Raw genomic sequence first — 14,420 nt, 5'->3', positions numbered from 1 at the left:
GTTTCCTCTCTCACAGACTCTTCTTATGTTCTTAATGGTAACTTCTATTTATTAAAGAATAGATTAACAACAAACATTAACATATTAGATTACAGTTCCCACAATATACTCTTAATTACACGTAGTATTGATAGATAATACCTCTTCTCTTCACATATGAACTGACCCGGACCCTGCAAACATAATATGAGGCTGTTCTCTAGGTGCCCCCTCCAGGTAGGTTTGTGGGGGTAGCAACAGTACAATGGCTCTTTTCCCAGGTGACTACCACTTGTGGAATGCTCTCCCCAGGAAGGCTCACCTAGGGTCATCACTACTTATCTTTAGGCACCAGGCAGAAACATTTCTTTTCTTTTCTGACAGGTCCTTGGCTTTTAATTATCTGTGGACTCCTTCAGAGAGTAGGATCTTCCTTTTGAAAATATGACTGTTTTATGAATATGAATGAGTTTTAGATTTTTCCATGTTGTTTTATGATGATTTTAATGTATGTGCTATTGTTGTAAGTAACTTTGAACTACCTTTGTTAAAAAGAAAAAGAAAAAAAGTCACTAAGAAATTTAATCATAATAATACATGGAAGAGACCGTTCTCTGTGGACATACCCAGATTCTTGAAGTCCCTGTCTAGGGAGGCTTGCATGACCCATCTCTGCTGGCCTTGTGCCATCTGCTTAAAAATGTTTCTTTCCAGCAAGTGCTTGTTTTGCTCAAATGATTAATTGCTTTGAGCTGACCCTTTCTTCTAAGGTTATGTTTATTGACCATGACTGTTACTGCCTCTCTTCTTTTACAATAGAAAGGTGGGGTGCAACTATTTTTAAATAAATGTTTCACAAATAATTAACACAGAAGGTGAACTAGCAATGACTGAAACAATCAAATTAATAAAATGATTCATAAGTCATATGTTTCCCGCCACAACAAACACACCTATGCCCACCCTTTGGGGCTTCAAAACCAATGATGGAATTCAGATCAATAGCAACATGTGTGCTTTGAAGGATTGTGTGGGATGTCAGCAATAAGAAAATGCCACAAATAATTTGCTTAATTTGATGCTCATAAAACTGTACTGGAAACAGCAGCAGCCAGAGCTTGCTATATGGGAACCACACGTAGCACAGGTAGTCAGAATAGGAGCAGGAGGGGTGAGGAGTTGAACTTTTTGCACTGCTACCTGATATCTGACACTGCAAACTGCAGGCAAAAGCTACATAAGGGTGTGTTGTGAGGTAGCGGCACTGCCAGGTGCCTTCTGTGGTCCTCCCAACCACTCTTCACCACCTTCCTTTACATAAAACTAGGGTTGCCATATTTCAAAATGTAAAAACCAGGACACCTAGAAAGTTGTTGAGCAAGACCCCAAAGTTGTTGAGCTTTATTTAAAAAACAAGATTTTTATTAGCAGACCAAATAAAACACAAGGTGGCTGAGGGTTGCTTTCCTTATCTTCTGCCCTCCTACCCCTTGCTTATCTGAAATTGTTTTTTAAAGGAAAGCTACTGCTTTCTCAACTCTCAGGAAGGGGGGGGGGGTCCTTTCTCAGAGTGAGGCATTCTAGGAAACGACCTAGGAGAGAGCACCACCCCTGCCTTTGCACATTAGCAACTACAAAAGCAATTTTAACATAGACAAGGGTGTAAGGAGAGGGGATTGTTATCTGGTGCCTGTTGCTGATCAATTTAGTCTTTGACTTGCCTTTGGAGAGTTTTTTGGCATGAGGTTGCCTTGTTAACATTTTTATGTGAATGCTTGTCCATGCTTTAGCATTGCTGTTCTTTGAATTTTTACGCCTTTCCCTTTAACTACCAGTAGGTAAATATTGGAGAGAGAGAACAGGTGCCTCTTGACTCTCAAAGACATGCATGCACTAAATACCTCCCCATAAACAGTAAGGCACCATGTAGCGAGCCTCCTCCTGTTCCACAAACTGCAGCTGGCGAAGTTCATTTTGAACTGTTATGCCTGATAACATAATTTAGGATAATTAGGCTCCCCCTCCCTCATCCCACATGCACATCCTTACTCCAAACAGCCTCTTTTCTTTTAAATCATGTGATCAGGCTCAAGCTGTGTCTAAGTTGATCCATTCTTGGTTTTCTAAATATAAATCGTCAGTACACAACTAGCCTTCACTCTCCCTGCTTTATTCTGATTTTAAGTGCTTCTGAATGCAGCTCAGAAAGGTTTTCGAGTTGCAGCAATCGTATATAAGTGCAGCCTGTTCCATAGTGATATTCTATCAGACTTTCTTCATCTGTTTATATCATTTATTATTGTTAATTGTTTTCTGCTCAACTAAATCCTACTCAGAGTAGACCCACTTAAATGATTAGATCTAAGTTAGCCCTGTCTTTTCATTTCAGAGGAGTTTACTCTATGCATGACTAACACTAGATACAACCTGTTATTACATTTATATACTGCTTGGTGCCAAAATAGATTTCGAAGTGGCTTATAATGTATGAAAGCCAGTTACGCAAACACTTAAAAGTCCACCATTCAAATCCACAATGAAACAATCCCATTAAAAACTGTGCAGCAATTAAACAGGAGATAATATCACAGAACGTCTGTGGTTTATGCTAATCATGGTGGCTGGCTAAGACTGTTATCTTACAATTGCCTAAAGAAATGGGCTGGTTTGACAAGCTTGCTGTCATACCTTCTTTTTGTCCCATAATCCTGCATTTCCGCCCACTGGAACCTCTGACTACCCTCAGGATGCTGGAAACCCCCCTTCCCTTGGGCTCCTTCCCAGTGCATCACTGAATGCCCACTATGGCTGGGAAATGCCCGCTCACTCTGGGTTTGGATTTAATCACCTGCTGATGATTCACCTTCCATCCCCGACTTGGCTCATCTCAACAAACTAAGAATGGTTAAAAAGAGTTCTCTCGCACACTCACTTCTATCCCTGACATATTACCCATATTTTACTAATTATTCTCCAAATGGAATAATTGCATAGAAATTTCAATTGCGTAGAACTGGGAGCCTGCTTCAGGTGAAGAAATCCACCCCACCCCCATCACAATTACTGTTTCTCCCTGCGTGGAAAAATGAGTTTTAAGGAGGCACTGATAAGACTGCTTCTTCAGAAACCACCCCTGGATTCTGGGAACTTCATTAATTACCAGCCAGTTGCCAACCTCCCTTTTTTGGGCAAGGTTTTTGAGCTGGTGGTTGCTGACGAGACCCAGGGGCTCCTGAAGGAGACTGATTTTCTAGATCCATTTCAATCGGGGTTTCGGCCAATAAGCTGAAGCTCAATCCAGATAAGACAGAGGCACTGTTAGAGAGGGATTTTGTAGACCAGATGGATGGTCTTAAAGGGGCTACCCTCCCTCTTAAAGAGCAGGTCCTTAACTTCGGGGTGCTCCTGGATCCATTACTGTTGCTTGAGGCCCAGGTGGCCTTGGTGACACAGAGTGTCTTCTATTAGCTTCTGCTGGTGGCCCAGCTACGCCCCTATCTGGACAGGGATAGCCTAACTCCTGTGGCCTACACTCTGGAAACCTCTAGGCTGGATTATTGCAATGGCCTTATACATGGGGCTGCCTCTGAAAACGGTTTGGAAACTTCAGCTGGCGCAAGAACCAAAAACCAAATTGCTCATCAGAACAAGATGATTTTGGCCTATAAAGCCAATCCTGGCCCAACTGCACTGGCTGCCAGTTAGTTTCTAGGGCCAATTCAAAGTGCTGGTGTTGACCTCTAAAGCATTCCACAGCTCAGGACCTCAATATTTTAAGGACCGCCTTTCTGCATATGAACTGACCCAGACACTGTGGTTGTCATCTGAGGCCCTTTTCTGTGTCACCATTCCCTGAGAGGTACAGAAGGTGGCAACACAAGAATAGCCTTTTTGGTGGTGGAATGCTGTCCCCAGAGAGGCTTGCCTGGCGTCATTATTACATGTCTTTAGGTGCAAGGCAAAAACATTCTTCTTTATCCAGGTCTTTGGCCATTAAATAATCTATGGCATGTTAAAGTTCTGGGGGTGTGGGAGGCTGTTACTGTGATTATTTTATTATTATGCTGTCCATTATTCTGCTTTTTATTATGTTTTTATTATTGTGCTCTGAAAAAATGTGTTCTTAATGTTGTACACCACACTGGGATGTACCACACAGGGCAGTATATAAATTGCAATAATAATAATAATAATAATAATAATAATATACAGTGTATATGTCTCAGACCAGTCTCTACATGATGAGTTGATAACCACTGGCGAGGGGCTGCGATTCCATCGTATTTCCCCCCCCCTACCTGCTAGCCCCATCTTTTTCTTTTTGCTACTGCCAAAATCAGGGGGCTTTTGTGAGTGGGAAGAAAAAATTACATATGAGGGAGATAAATACGGTGCTGGCTGGTTGGAGAGGTTTAAATTTCTTCACCCAGCCTAGTATGGAGATACAAATCTTCCCCTTCCCACGCATCAGGCTAATCATTTGATGAGCAGGGAAGGAACAATTTGCATCCCCATTAGGTGAATCTCTACAACAAATTAAATGGATTTAAATCTGACATCAGAAATAACAGAGTTCAAAAACCAGTAGAGGAACTTTTCAGTATTGCAGAACCTTCTGTAACTGAAGGACCACCTTTCTCCATATGAATTGATCCAGACCCTGCAATCATAAACGGAGGCCCTTCTACATGTGCCCCTTCCTCAAGAGGTCTGGAGGACAGCAGCAATAGAACAGGCCTTTTCTGCAGTGACTCCCCATTTGCAGAATGCTCGCCCCGTGCCTTCATTACATATTTTAGGTTCCACTAATTAAACAATCTATGGCCTTTAAACATGTGAGGAGGGGTATTGTTTTGGTTTGTTCCTATGTTAAGAATTTTTATTTTTTAATATTGTAAACTGCCCTGCGATTCTCAGATGAAGGGTGGCATATAAATTTAATTAATAACAACAACAACTTGCAATGACCATTTTTGAACAAAGGGGAGTGCAATTTGAAATGGCTGAGTTATAATTAATCAAGTAATTAAATTATTCCATATGTGGCTTGAGTTGGGACAAAGGTTTTCATTTCATTTTTAAAATCACACTACACGCATTAGTTAGCTTATCAATGCGTGTGTGTTATATCACCAAATTTTGTGAATGACTACTGTTAATAATGCAGGTATTACTTTCTGGACTTTCTCCACTTAATTCCCCTCTGGCCCCACTGTTCATAAGTCCCCCTTTCTCCCAGCCATGTGCATATAATATATATCTGTAATTGTAGTCCACAAAAGCGGATGCCACTGTACATTTGTCTAAAGTTCCACAATACTCTTGGTTGTTTTCCTGTTCCCATATTTCATCCTCACAACAACCCTGTGAGATAGGTGATCCTGAGAGATAATGAGTGTCCCAAAGTGACTCAGGGAACCTCACAGCTGAGAAGAGATTAAAATCTTTCTTTTTTCCCCTTTTTTGGTTTGATGATCTTAGTTCAACACTCACTGTACCACATTGACTTTTCCCAGTTGGTACATAAACATATACAATGAGTAGGATGCTTAAACTGACAGCATTCACTCTCAGAGATCCCACCAAGCCCGTCCTCCCTTGTTACATAAGCTCCACTGTTATGGGAGCTGACGAAATGGCCAGTGTTGTAAATACGTCAGGAAATGTCAAAAAAATCATGCAGCCTTGCTTTTTGAGCTTTTCCTTGAGGGGGAAATAAAGCACTATCTTGGCACTTATGTAAGCGGATGCAGCTATCTAGGATGCTGGATCCTTTTATGCATAAATATATTACTTTCAGTTATGGCTTGGCTGGGCTATATTTCACACCGGCAACACTTCAGATACTATTAGAGAACCACACTGTAAATGCTAATGAAATTACAACAGGGCACAATTAAAACCATTCACAGCAGCTTCTCTCTGAGTGCCATAGATTTCCCATTCCTGTAGTTACATTGTTGTTGTTGTTTAAAAAGGGATGAGGTTGTAATAGCAGCACTTTTCTCTGCTTTTCAAGCTCAGGCTATTATTGGCAAGCAGGCTTCTGAACAGGGGTGAGCAGAAGGTAGATTAGGATATACTAGTAGGTATCTGATTGCCAGTTTTCTAACAAAAACAACAGCCCAAAACATTTCTCTCTCTGCTGTCGTCATATTAGGTGGCTGGAAAAGATAATCGAGGGAAAACTAGGAGTGAGTTTTTGTATGAAAGGGTTTGTGAACTTGGTTCTGATACTGATCACATGTTTATACTCGAAGCATGTGCTCAGAGGCACCCTGTTCCTTAATTTTTACGGCGTGCTCAACCACCTGAACTACCATTTGCACTTGGCTCCAGTTGATAGACATCAGAATTCTAGTAAAAAAGCACACACAAAAAACAAAATAGATCCCAGAGGTCCGTGCTATAAAACATGCATAGGAAATAAGCAGAACTGGAAACTGTCAAAATCCATCTGTAATAATAATAATAATAATAATTTATTATTTGTACCCCGCCCATCTGGCTGGGTTTCCCCAGCCACTCTGGGCGGCTTCCAACAGAGATGAAAAATACACTAAAATATCACATATTAAAAACTTCCCTGAACAGGGCTGCCTTCAGATGTTTTCTGAATGTCAGGTAGTTGTCCATCGCCTTGACATCCGATGGGAGGGCATTCCACAGGGCGGGCGCCACCACCGAGAAGGCCCTCTGCCTGGTTCCCTGTAGCTTTGCTTCTCGCAGGGAGGGAACCGCCAGAAGGCCCTCGGAGCTGGACCTCAGTGTCCGGGCAGACCGATGGGGGAGGAGACGCTCCTTCAGATATACTGGACCGAGGCCATTTAGGGCTTTAAAGGTCAGCACCAACACTTTGAATTGTGCTCGGAAACGTACTGGGAGCCAATGTAGGTCTTTCAAGACCGGTGTTATATGGTCTCGGCGGCTGCTCCCAGTCACCAGTCTAGCTGCCGCATTCTGGATTAGTTGTAGTTTCCGGGTCACCTTCAAAGGTAGCCCCACGTAGAGCGCATTGCAGTAGTCCAAGCGGGAGATAACCAGAGCATGTACCACTCTGGCGAGACAGTCTGCAGGCAGATAGGGTCTCAGCCTACGTACCAGATGGAGCTGGTAAACAGCTGCCCTGGATACAGATTTGACCTGTGCCTCCATGGACAGCTGTGAGTCCAAAATGACTCCCAGGCTGCGCACCTGGTCCTTCAGGGGCACAGTTACCCCATTCAGGACCAGGGAATCCTCCACACCTGCCCGCCTCCTGTCCCCCAAAAACAGTACTTCTGTCTTGTCAGGATTCAACCTCAATCTGTTAGCCGCCATCCATCCTCCAACCGCCTCCAGGCACTCACACAGGACCTTCACCGCCTTCACTGGTTCTGATTTAAAAGAGAGGTAGAGCTGGGTATCATCTGCATACTGATGAACACCCAGCCCAAACCTCCTGATGATCCCTCCCAGCGGCTGCATGTAGATGTTGAAAAGCATGGGGGAGAGGACAGAACCCTGAGGCACCCCACAAGTGAGAGCCCAGGGGTCTGAACACTCATCCCCCACCACCACTTTCTGAACACGGCCCAGGAGGAAGGAGCGGAACCACTGTATGACAGTGCCCCCAGCTCCCAGCCCCTCAAGACGGTCCAGAAGGATGTCATGGTCGATGGTATCAAACGCCGCTGAGAGATCCAGCAGAACTAGGAAACAGCTCTCACCTTTGTCCCTAGCCCGCCGGAGGTCATCAACCAGTGCGACCAAGGCAGTTTCAGTCCCATGATGAGGCCTGAATCCCGACTGGAAGGGATCCAAATGGTCCGCTTCTTCCAGGCGTGCCTGGAGTTGTTCAGCAACCACTCGCTCAATCACCTTGCCCAAGAATGGAAGGTTTGAGACTGGGCGATAATTGGCCATCGTGGCCGCATCTAGAGATGGTTTTTTAAGAAGCGGTTTAATAACCGCCTCTTTCAGCGGGTCTGGGAAGGCTCCCTCACGGAGGGAAGCATTCACCACCCCACGAAGCCCATCACCCAGTCCTTCCCGGCTAGCTTTTATAAGCCAGGATGGGCAAGGATCCAGGAGACAGGTGGTTGACTTCACTCGTCCGAGCAGCCTGTCCACATCCTCGGAGGTAACAGCTTGGAATTGATCCCACACAACTTGACCAGACAGGACTCTAGCACTCTCCCGCCCCGGCCCTGCTCCCACGGTGGAGTCTACTTCTTCCCGAATCTGAGCGATTTTATCTGCAAAAAACTTTGCAAAATCATTGCAGGAGAACATGTGGCCCGTACTGGGCCCCGATGTTACAGGTGGTTCCGCTAAATTGTGAACCACCTGAAAGAGTCTCCTGCTGCTGTTTTCTGCAGATGCAATAGAGGCGGTGAAGAAAGTCTTCTTCGCCGTCGCTATCGCCACTTGGTAGGCTCGACGTTGAGCTCTAACCTGTGTCCGGTCAGATTCAGAATGGGTTATCCGCCACCGGCGCTCTAGCCGTCTCAACGATTGTTTCATTGCCCTCAGATCCGTGGAAAACCACGGGGCTCTCCGGGCTCCATGCAATCGGAGAGGGCGCTTCGGAGCCAAACAGTCAATAGCCCTGGTTAATTCCGCATTCCAGCGGGCCACCAGGGAATCGGCTGAAAGGCCATCAACATGGGATAAAGCATCCCCTACCACTCTCTGGAAACCATTTGGATCCATTAAGTGGCGGGGGCGGACCATCCGAATCGGTCCCACCTCCCTGCAGAGGGGATGGGTCGCAGAGAAGTCCAGTTGCACCAGGAAGTGATCTGACCATGGCACTTCTTTCGTTTCACTTTTACTTAGTGTCAGATCACCAACATCCGTAGAGGTAAACACCAGGTCCAAGGCATGTCCGCGGCTATGGGTTGGGCCAGACTTATTCAGGGACAGCCCCATGGAGGCCATGCTTTCCACGAAGTCCCGAGCGGCCCCTTGTAAGGTCGTGTCGGCATGGATGTTAAAATCCCCTAGGACGACCAAGCTAGGTGTCTCCAGGAGAACATCCGCCACGACCTGAAGCAGCTCGGGCAGGGAATCCTTGGTGCAGCGGGGAGGTCGGTACACCAAAAGGAATCCTGTACTGCCCCTATTGCCCAACTTCCAGAACATGCACTCAGAAAACTGGGTCTTCCCAATAGGACGCCTGGTGCAAACTAATGACTTCCTAAAAATCACTGCAACCCCCCCTCCCCGCCCACATGACCTGGGTTGCTGTGCGTAAGAGAAACCTGGTGGACAAGCAGCGGCAAGGACAGGCCCATCTGCTTCATCCAACCAAGTCTCTGTTACACATGCCAGGTCAAGTCCTCCATCCATGATCAAGTCATGGATGGCAGTGGTCTTATGAATCATTGACCTGGCATTGCACAGCAACACTTTCAGGTCATGTGGGTATCCCTTGCTGATTCTAGTATTCATCCGGTCAGGACCAGACCCGGAGGCAGGGATAGTCCTCAGACAACGACTAAACCTGCCTCCTCTGTAATGACATGGTCTGGTCTTAGCGTAACTCCTCCTCCTACCCGTGATCACTGAGATCGGTTGTCCCAGTGCATCCCCCCCTGTGGAACATGCCCCAGCCATTTTGTGGGCTGGGGCCCACTCCCCGGCAGCCCTGACCCCTCCCCTTAAGAACAATATAACCCCTTTAAAAAACAACAAAAAAGCAACAACACAAATAAAACAATACAAACAAAAAACAATAAAAATTATAAAAATTACAAAAACATAAAATCAAACAAATTCCCAGGCCCAATAAACATCCACCCCACCCCACCCCACCCCACATACAAAAAATTCAAAATAAATTTTTTAAAAACATTTTAAAAGCACTCTGCACCCCTCCAGCAGTAACAGCAAGTGTCCTAGTGAGGCCCGTCAGGCCCCGCCCCAGGCCAGATGGTGAGTGGCAGGAAGGAGCAGGGCCCTCAGACACTCACACAGGAGAGTCCTCCTGGGCAGCGGAGTGCAGCAGTCCATGTGAGGCTTCAGGCCCCGCCCCAGGCCAGATGGTGAGTGGCAGGAAGGAGCAGGGCCCTCAGACACTCACATACAGGAGAGTCCTCCTGGGCAGCAGAGCGCAGCAGTCCCTGTGAGGCTTCAGGCCCCGCCCCAGGCCAGATGGTGAGTGGCAGGAAGGAGCAGGGCCCTCAGACACTCACATACAGGAGAGTCCTCCTGGGCAGCAGAGCGCAGCAGTCCCTGTGAGGCTTCAGGCCCCGCCCCAGGCCAGATGGTGAGTGGCAAGAAGGAGCAGGGCCCTCAGACACCCACACAGGAGAGTCCTCCTGGGCAGCAGAGTCCAGCAGTCCTTATGAGGCTTCAGGCCCCGCCCCAGGCCAGATGGTGAGTGGCAGGAAGGAGCAGGGCCCTCAGACACTCACATACAGGAGAGTCCTCCTGGGCAGCAGAGCGCAGCAGTCCCTGTGAGGCTTCAGGCCCCGCCCCAGGCCAGATGGTGAGTGGCAAGAAGGAGCAGGGCCCTCAGACACCCACACAGGAGAGTCCTCCTGGGCAGCAGAGTCCAGCAGTCCTTATGAGGCTTCAGGCCCCGCCCCAGGCCAGATGGTGAGTGGCAGGAAGGAGCAGGGCCCTCAGACACTCACATACAGGAGAGTCCTCCTGGGCAGCAGAGCGCAGCAGTCCCTGTGAGGCTTCAGGCCCCGCCCCAGGCCAGATGGTGAGTGGCAAGAAGGAGCAGGGCCCTCAGACACCCACACAGGAGAGTCCTCCTGGGCAGCAGAGTCCAGCAGTCCTTATGAGGCTTCAGGCCCCGCCCCAGGCCAGATGGTGAGTGGCAGGAAGGAGCAGGGCCCTCAGACACTCACATACAGGAGAGTCCTCCTGGGCAGCAGAGCGCAGCAGTCCCTGTGAGGCTTCAGGCCCCGCCCCAGGCCAGATGGTGAGTGGCAAGAAGGAGCAGGGCCCTCAGACACCCACACAGGAGAGTCCTGTGTCCACACAGGAGAGTGGATGTGATGGCTTTGCTCCAAGCAGAGCTCTTGCCACAAAGGTCAGAAAGTTTAACTTCAGCTGTCGGTTTCCAATAGAAGAGGGTAAGGAAACCTTGTTGGCAGAACCACGTAAAAAAGGAAGCTGAGGGGAGGGGAGGGGAGGAGAAATTTGGTTTGGTTTAGCATTTTACTGCATACCTAATTCACACGCAAACAGCAACATGACTATCCTTCCAAAATTCATTGAATATTGTAATGCAATTCTCCAGCTAAAAGGTGTGTACAAAAATGTGAAGGCTAAGTTTGCACAAAGATTAGGGCTAACTGTGCATAAGGATGCATTTCTTAGGATGCAACATCATTCAAAAATGCATCAGGGAAAATTACTTGCAAAAATTTGAGAACTGCTGATGAATTTTCAAGAGGGCTTTTGAAAAGGAAATCACAAACTGGTGCAGAAATATGGAGAACTCACATTTAGGTTGTAAAAACAACTAGAAGAAGCCAAAGCTGACAGCTCTGCCCATTTTCCACAGACGAGGGAGAAATCTGTGAAGTATAGTATATATTCTCCTAGGTCAAGAAGGTTTTACAAAAATTAGCCCTGGCATTGAATATTGGAGGCCAAAGTTCAAATCCCCAATCAACTACGAAGCCCACTTAATGGCCTTGGGCTTGTCGCTGTCTCTTAGGCTAATCTACCTTATGTGAATTTTGTGAGGATAAAACAAGCAGGAGAAGAAACATTCACGCCACCTTGACCTTGTTGAAGGAAAATAGAATACAAATACAAATAAGCCAGAATTTAGAGCTTGTGTAGTAAGGATGATGGAATTTCAGGAATGACATACTCAGGAATTTCAGCACTTGTGCCCAGATAAGGATATCATGTAAGCTGCTCTGAATGTTCCAGGGTGGCCGATAGTAAGAGAGTTGTAGTCTAGTAACATCTGGAGGACCACAGATTTCCCATTCATCTCCTTTGCATCAAATCAGATTCAGAGGAGCCCCAAAGCAGACCAGAGGAGCAGTGCTAGTGTTGAAAGTGTTAAAACACCTTTTCCCCAGGGCATTTTTCACACATCCCTGCCCAGCCCCCTCTGTATTGTTTTGGCTTCATGCTGTGCCATTTTTACCTTGCATGTTTTCAAAAGTCACATATCCTGCATTAAATGACTAATATGTAAAATACCTCTTACAGTGTATAGATCAAGGGTCAGCAAACTTTTTCAGCAGGGGGCCGGTCCACTGTCCCTCAGACCTTATGGGGGGCCAGACTATATTTAGAAGGGGAAAAAATGAATGAATTCCTATGCCCCACAAATAACCCAGAGGTGCATTTTAAATAAAAGGACACATTCTACTCATGTAAAAACACGCTGATTCCTGGACCGTCCGTGGGCTGGATTTAGAAGGCGATTGGGCCGGATCCGTCTCCTTGGCCTTAGTTTGCCTACCCATAGTATAGATACAATTGTTATAAATCACATTGGTGTTTTTATGAAATTGCAAATATGAATATCTATATGGATAATATGTCCAATAAATTAATAATAGCTCCCTGCAAGTAGAAATTATTATTAAAAAAAAAATGCAATGTTTTTGTGGATTGATGCAACAGCAAGACAGAATGGACTTGCAAACGAATGTATGCAGAACTGAGATAGACTGAAAATAAACTGATTGGTCCATTTCTAGGTGAGTAGCTGATGGTTTGTGATGTTTCTCACACACTTCTTTCTTTCCTCCTCCCCCCCCCCCCCACTTTCCTGCTCCCACCCCTTGCAGCAAGATGGCTTCTGGATCTACTCAGAGTACTGCAACAATCACTTGGATGCGTGCATGGAGCTATCCAAACTAATGAAAGATGGCAGATACCAGCACTTCTTTGAAGCATGCCGCCTCTTGCAGCAGATGATTGACATTGCCATTGATGGTTTCCTTCTGACACCTGTGCAGAAGATCTGCAAATACCCACTGCAGCTGGCGGAGCTGCTGAAGTACACTGCACAGGACCACAGGTACACTGGTGTTTGTGTTTGGATTCTTTAAAATAGGGATCTGGTAGAAGGAGGACAATAGGAGTTGCTCTCAGCCCCTGCCTGCCCATCACCCATGGAACTTCAGAGATTTGACAAGTTCCTTAGGCTGAGCATCTTTTGGAAGTCCTCCCAAAGGAGTTTAAATGATTTTAGAAATAGTTAATTTGATTTGCCCTAAGCTTTTGAGGAAGATTGTACAACTGCTATAACACCCATTAGCCCCAGGATGGCCACTGATCAGGGAAGATGGGAGTTGTTGTTGTCATTATACTACTATTACTATTATTCCTGCAAACCTTGGGATCCTCCCAAGCTTCCTTATACCGCATGATGGTGCATGGATGCTGCTATTTTGACTAGAATAAGCAACTGTACTCATAGTCTGCATATGAGAAACAGAAGGGGTGGGGACAGACGACGATCCAGCCCACTGGCCAGACAGGTTCCCCATCCCTGATCTGAACCAACAGCATCAGGTAGGCTGTTTAAATAAGTTCAGGGACATCTCTGTGTCTCCCATAATGAAGGGTTTGTACAGCAAGGACCATACCAGACGGTTCTTTCTGGTGTCCATCTAGGCAATCAAGACTTTTAATGCCATTTATTTCCATTAGCTACCTTTAGCTAATGGAAATAAATAGCAACAATGCTTTGTTCTTCAAGCCATGCACATTTACTGTACAAAATGCCGTCTAAGGCATTGAATTGGAAGCCAGATTTCTGGTTACTGAAACCCCAATTAGCATAGGATGGGCTGGCAGAGAGCCTCATCCATGTTCCCTGCTTAAGCATTGCGAACAACTCAATGCCTGTCCACCTAAAGCCAAGGAGCAATTTCATGGCATTAAGGTATAAGGCCTGGCCAAATGCCTTCCCTCCCTCTCCTCTGATGGTTTTCATCTGTGTGTTTTTGCTGGTTCAGCTGAAGCTGCAGGCTCTCTTTCTAAATGTTCATTTTATTAATGAATGGAGGGGAGGTGGGGAGGGGACCTCGGTCATGATGACACCTCTAATAAAATGAGTGAATTAGGCTGGAATTAGACGTTGAGCATCCGTCGCTGCCATTGAGATCAGCAGCCCAGGATCGCCTCCCCTTTGGCTCTCTCTCCTGCTGACAGCTAAAAATACCAAAAGTGATGTCATCATGCTCCGTTTCCTTCCCCAACCCTCCACCAATGTCAGCCAGTGAGGCTGAACAAGGGCAGCAGCACACAAGGCAGGGGTGGGGAATCTGAACCCAAGGGCCACATTCCCTTTTGGGAGTGACTTCCAGGGGCCACATGCCAGTGGTGGTCAGGGCTAGAGGCAACAGTGGGTGGAGCAATGGATGTAAATTATACATTTGTTCACTGGACTGTTTTCTATGCACCACCATCTATCCCCCATCTGGGAAAGCAAGAAGCACCATCAGGTTCAAGGACACATTCTA

General features: G+C 46.4%; 1 protein-coding gene across 10 annotated transcripts in view; it reads left to right on the top strand.

The window, feature by feature from the left end:
- ARHGEF9 (Cdc42 guanine nucleotide exchange factor 9) overlaps positions 1–14,420 on the top strand; it is a 289,965-nt gene that overhangs the window by 233,995 nt on the left and 41,550 nt on the right. For all 10 annotated transcript variants that reach the window (XM_079961599.1, XM_079961597.1, XM_079961600.1 and 7 more), the window contains one exon: positions 12,738–12,970. In XM_079961599.1, coding sequence (XP_079817725.1) covers positions 12,738–12,970 — 233 coding nt within the window. The remainder of the gene's footprint in view (positions 1–12,737; positions 12,971–14,420) is intronic.

This window comes from Podarcis cretensis (assembly GCF_951804945.1).
Source record: "Podarcis cretensis genome assembly, chromosome: Z".
Taxonomy (NCBI): Eukaryota; Metazoa; Chordata; class Lepidosauria; order Squamata; family Lacertidae; genus Podarcis; species Podarcis cretensis.
The sequence above is the reverse complement of the archived record's forward strand: the minus strand, read 5'-3'. Positions and strand labels throughout refer to the sequence as shown.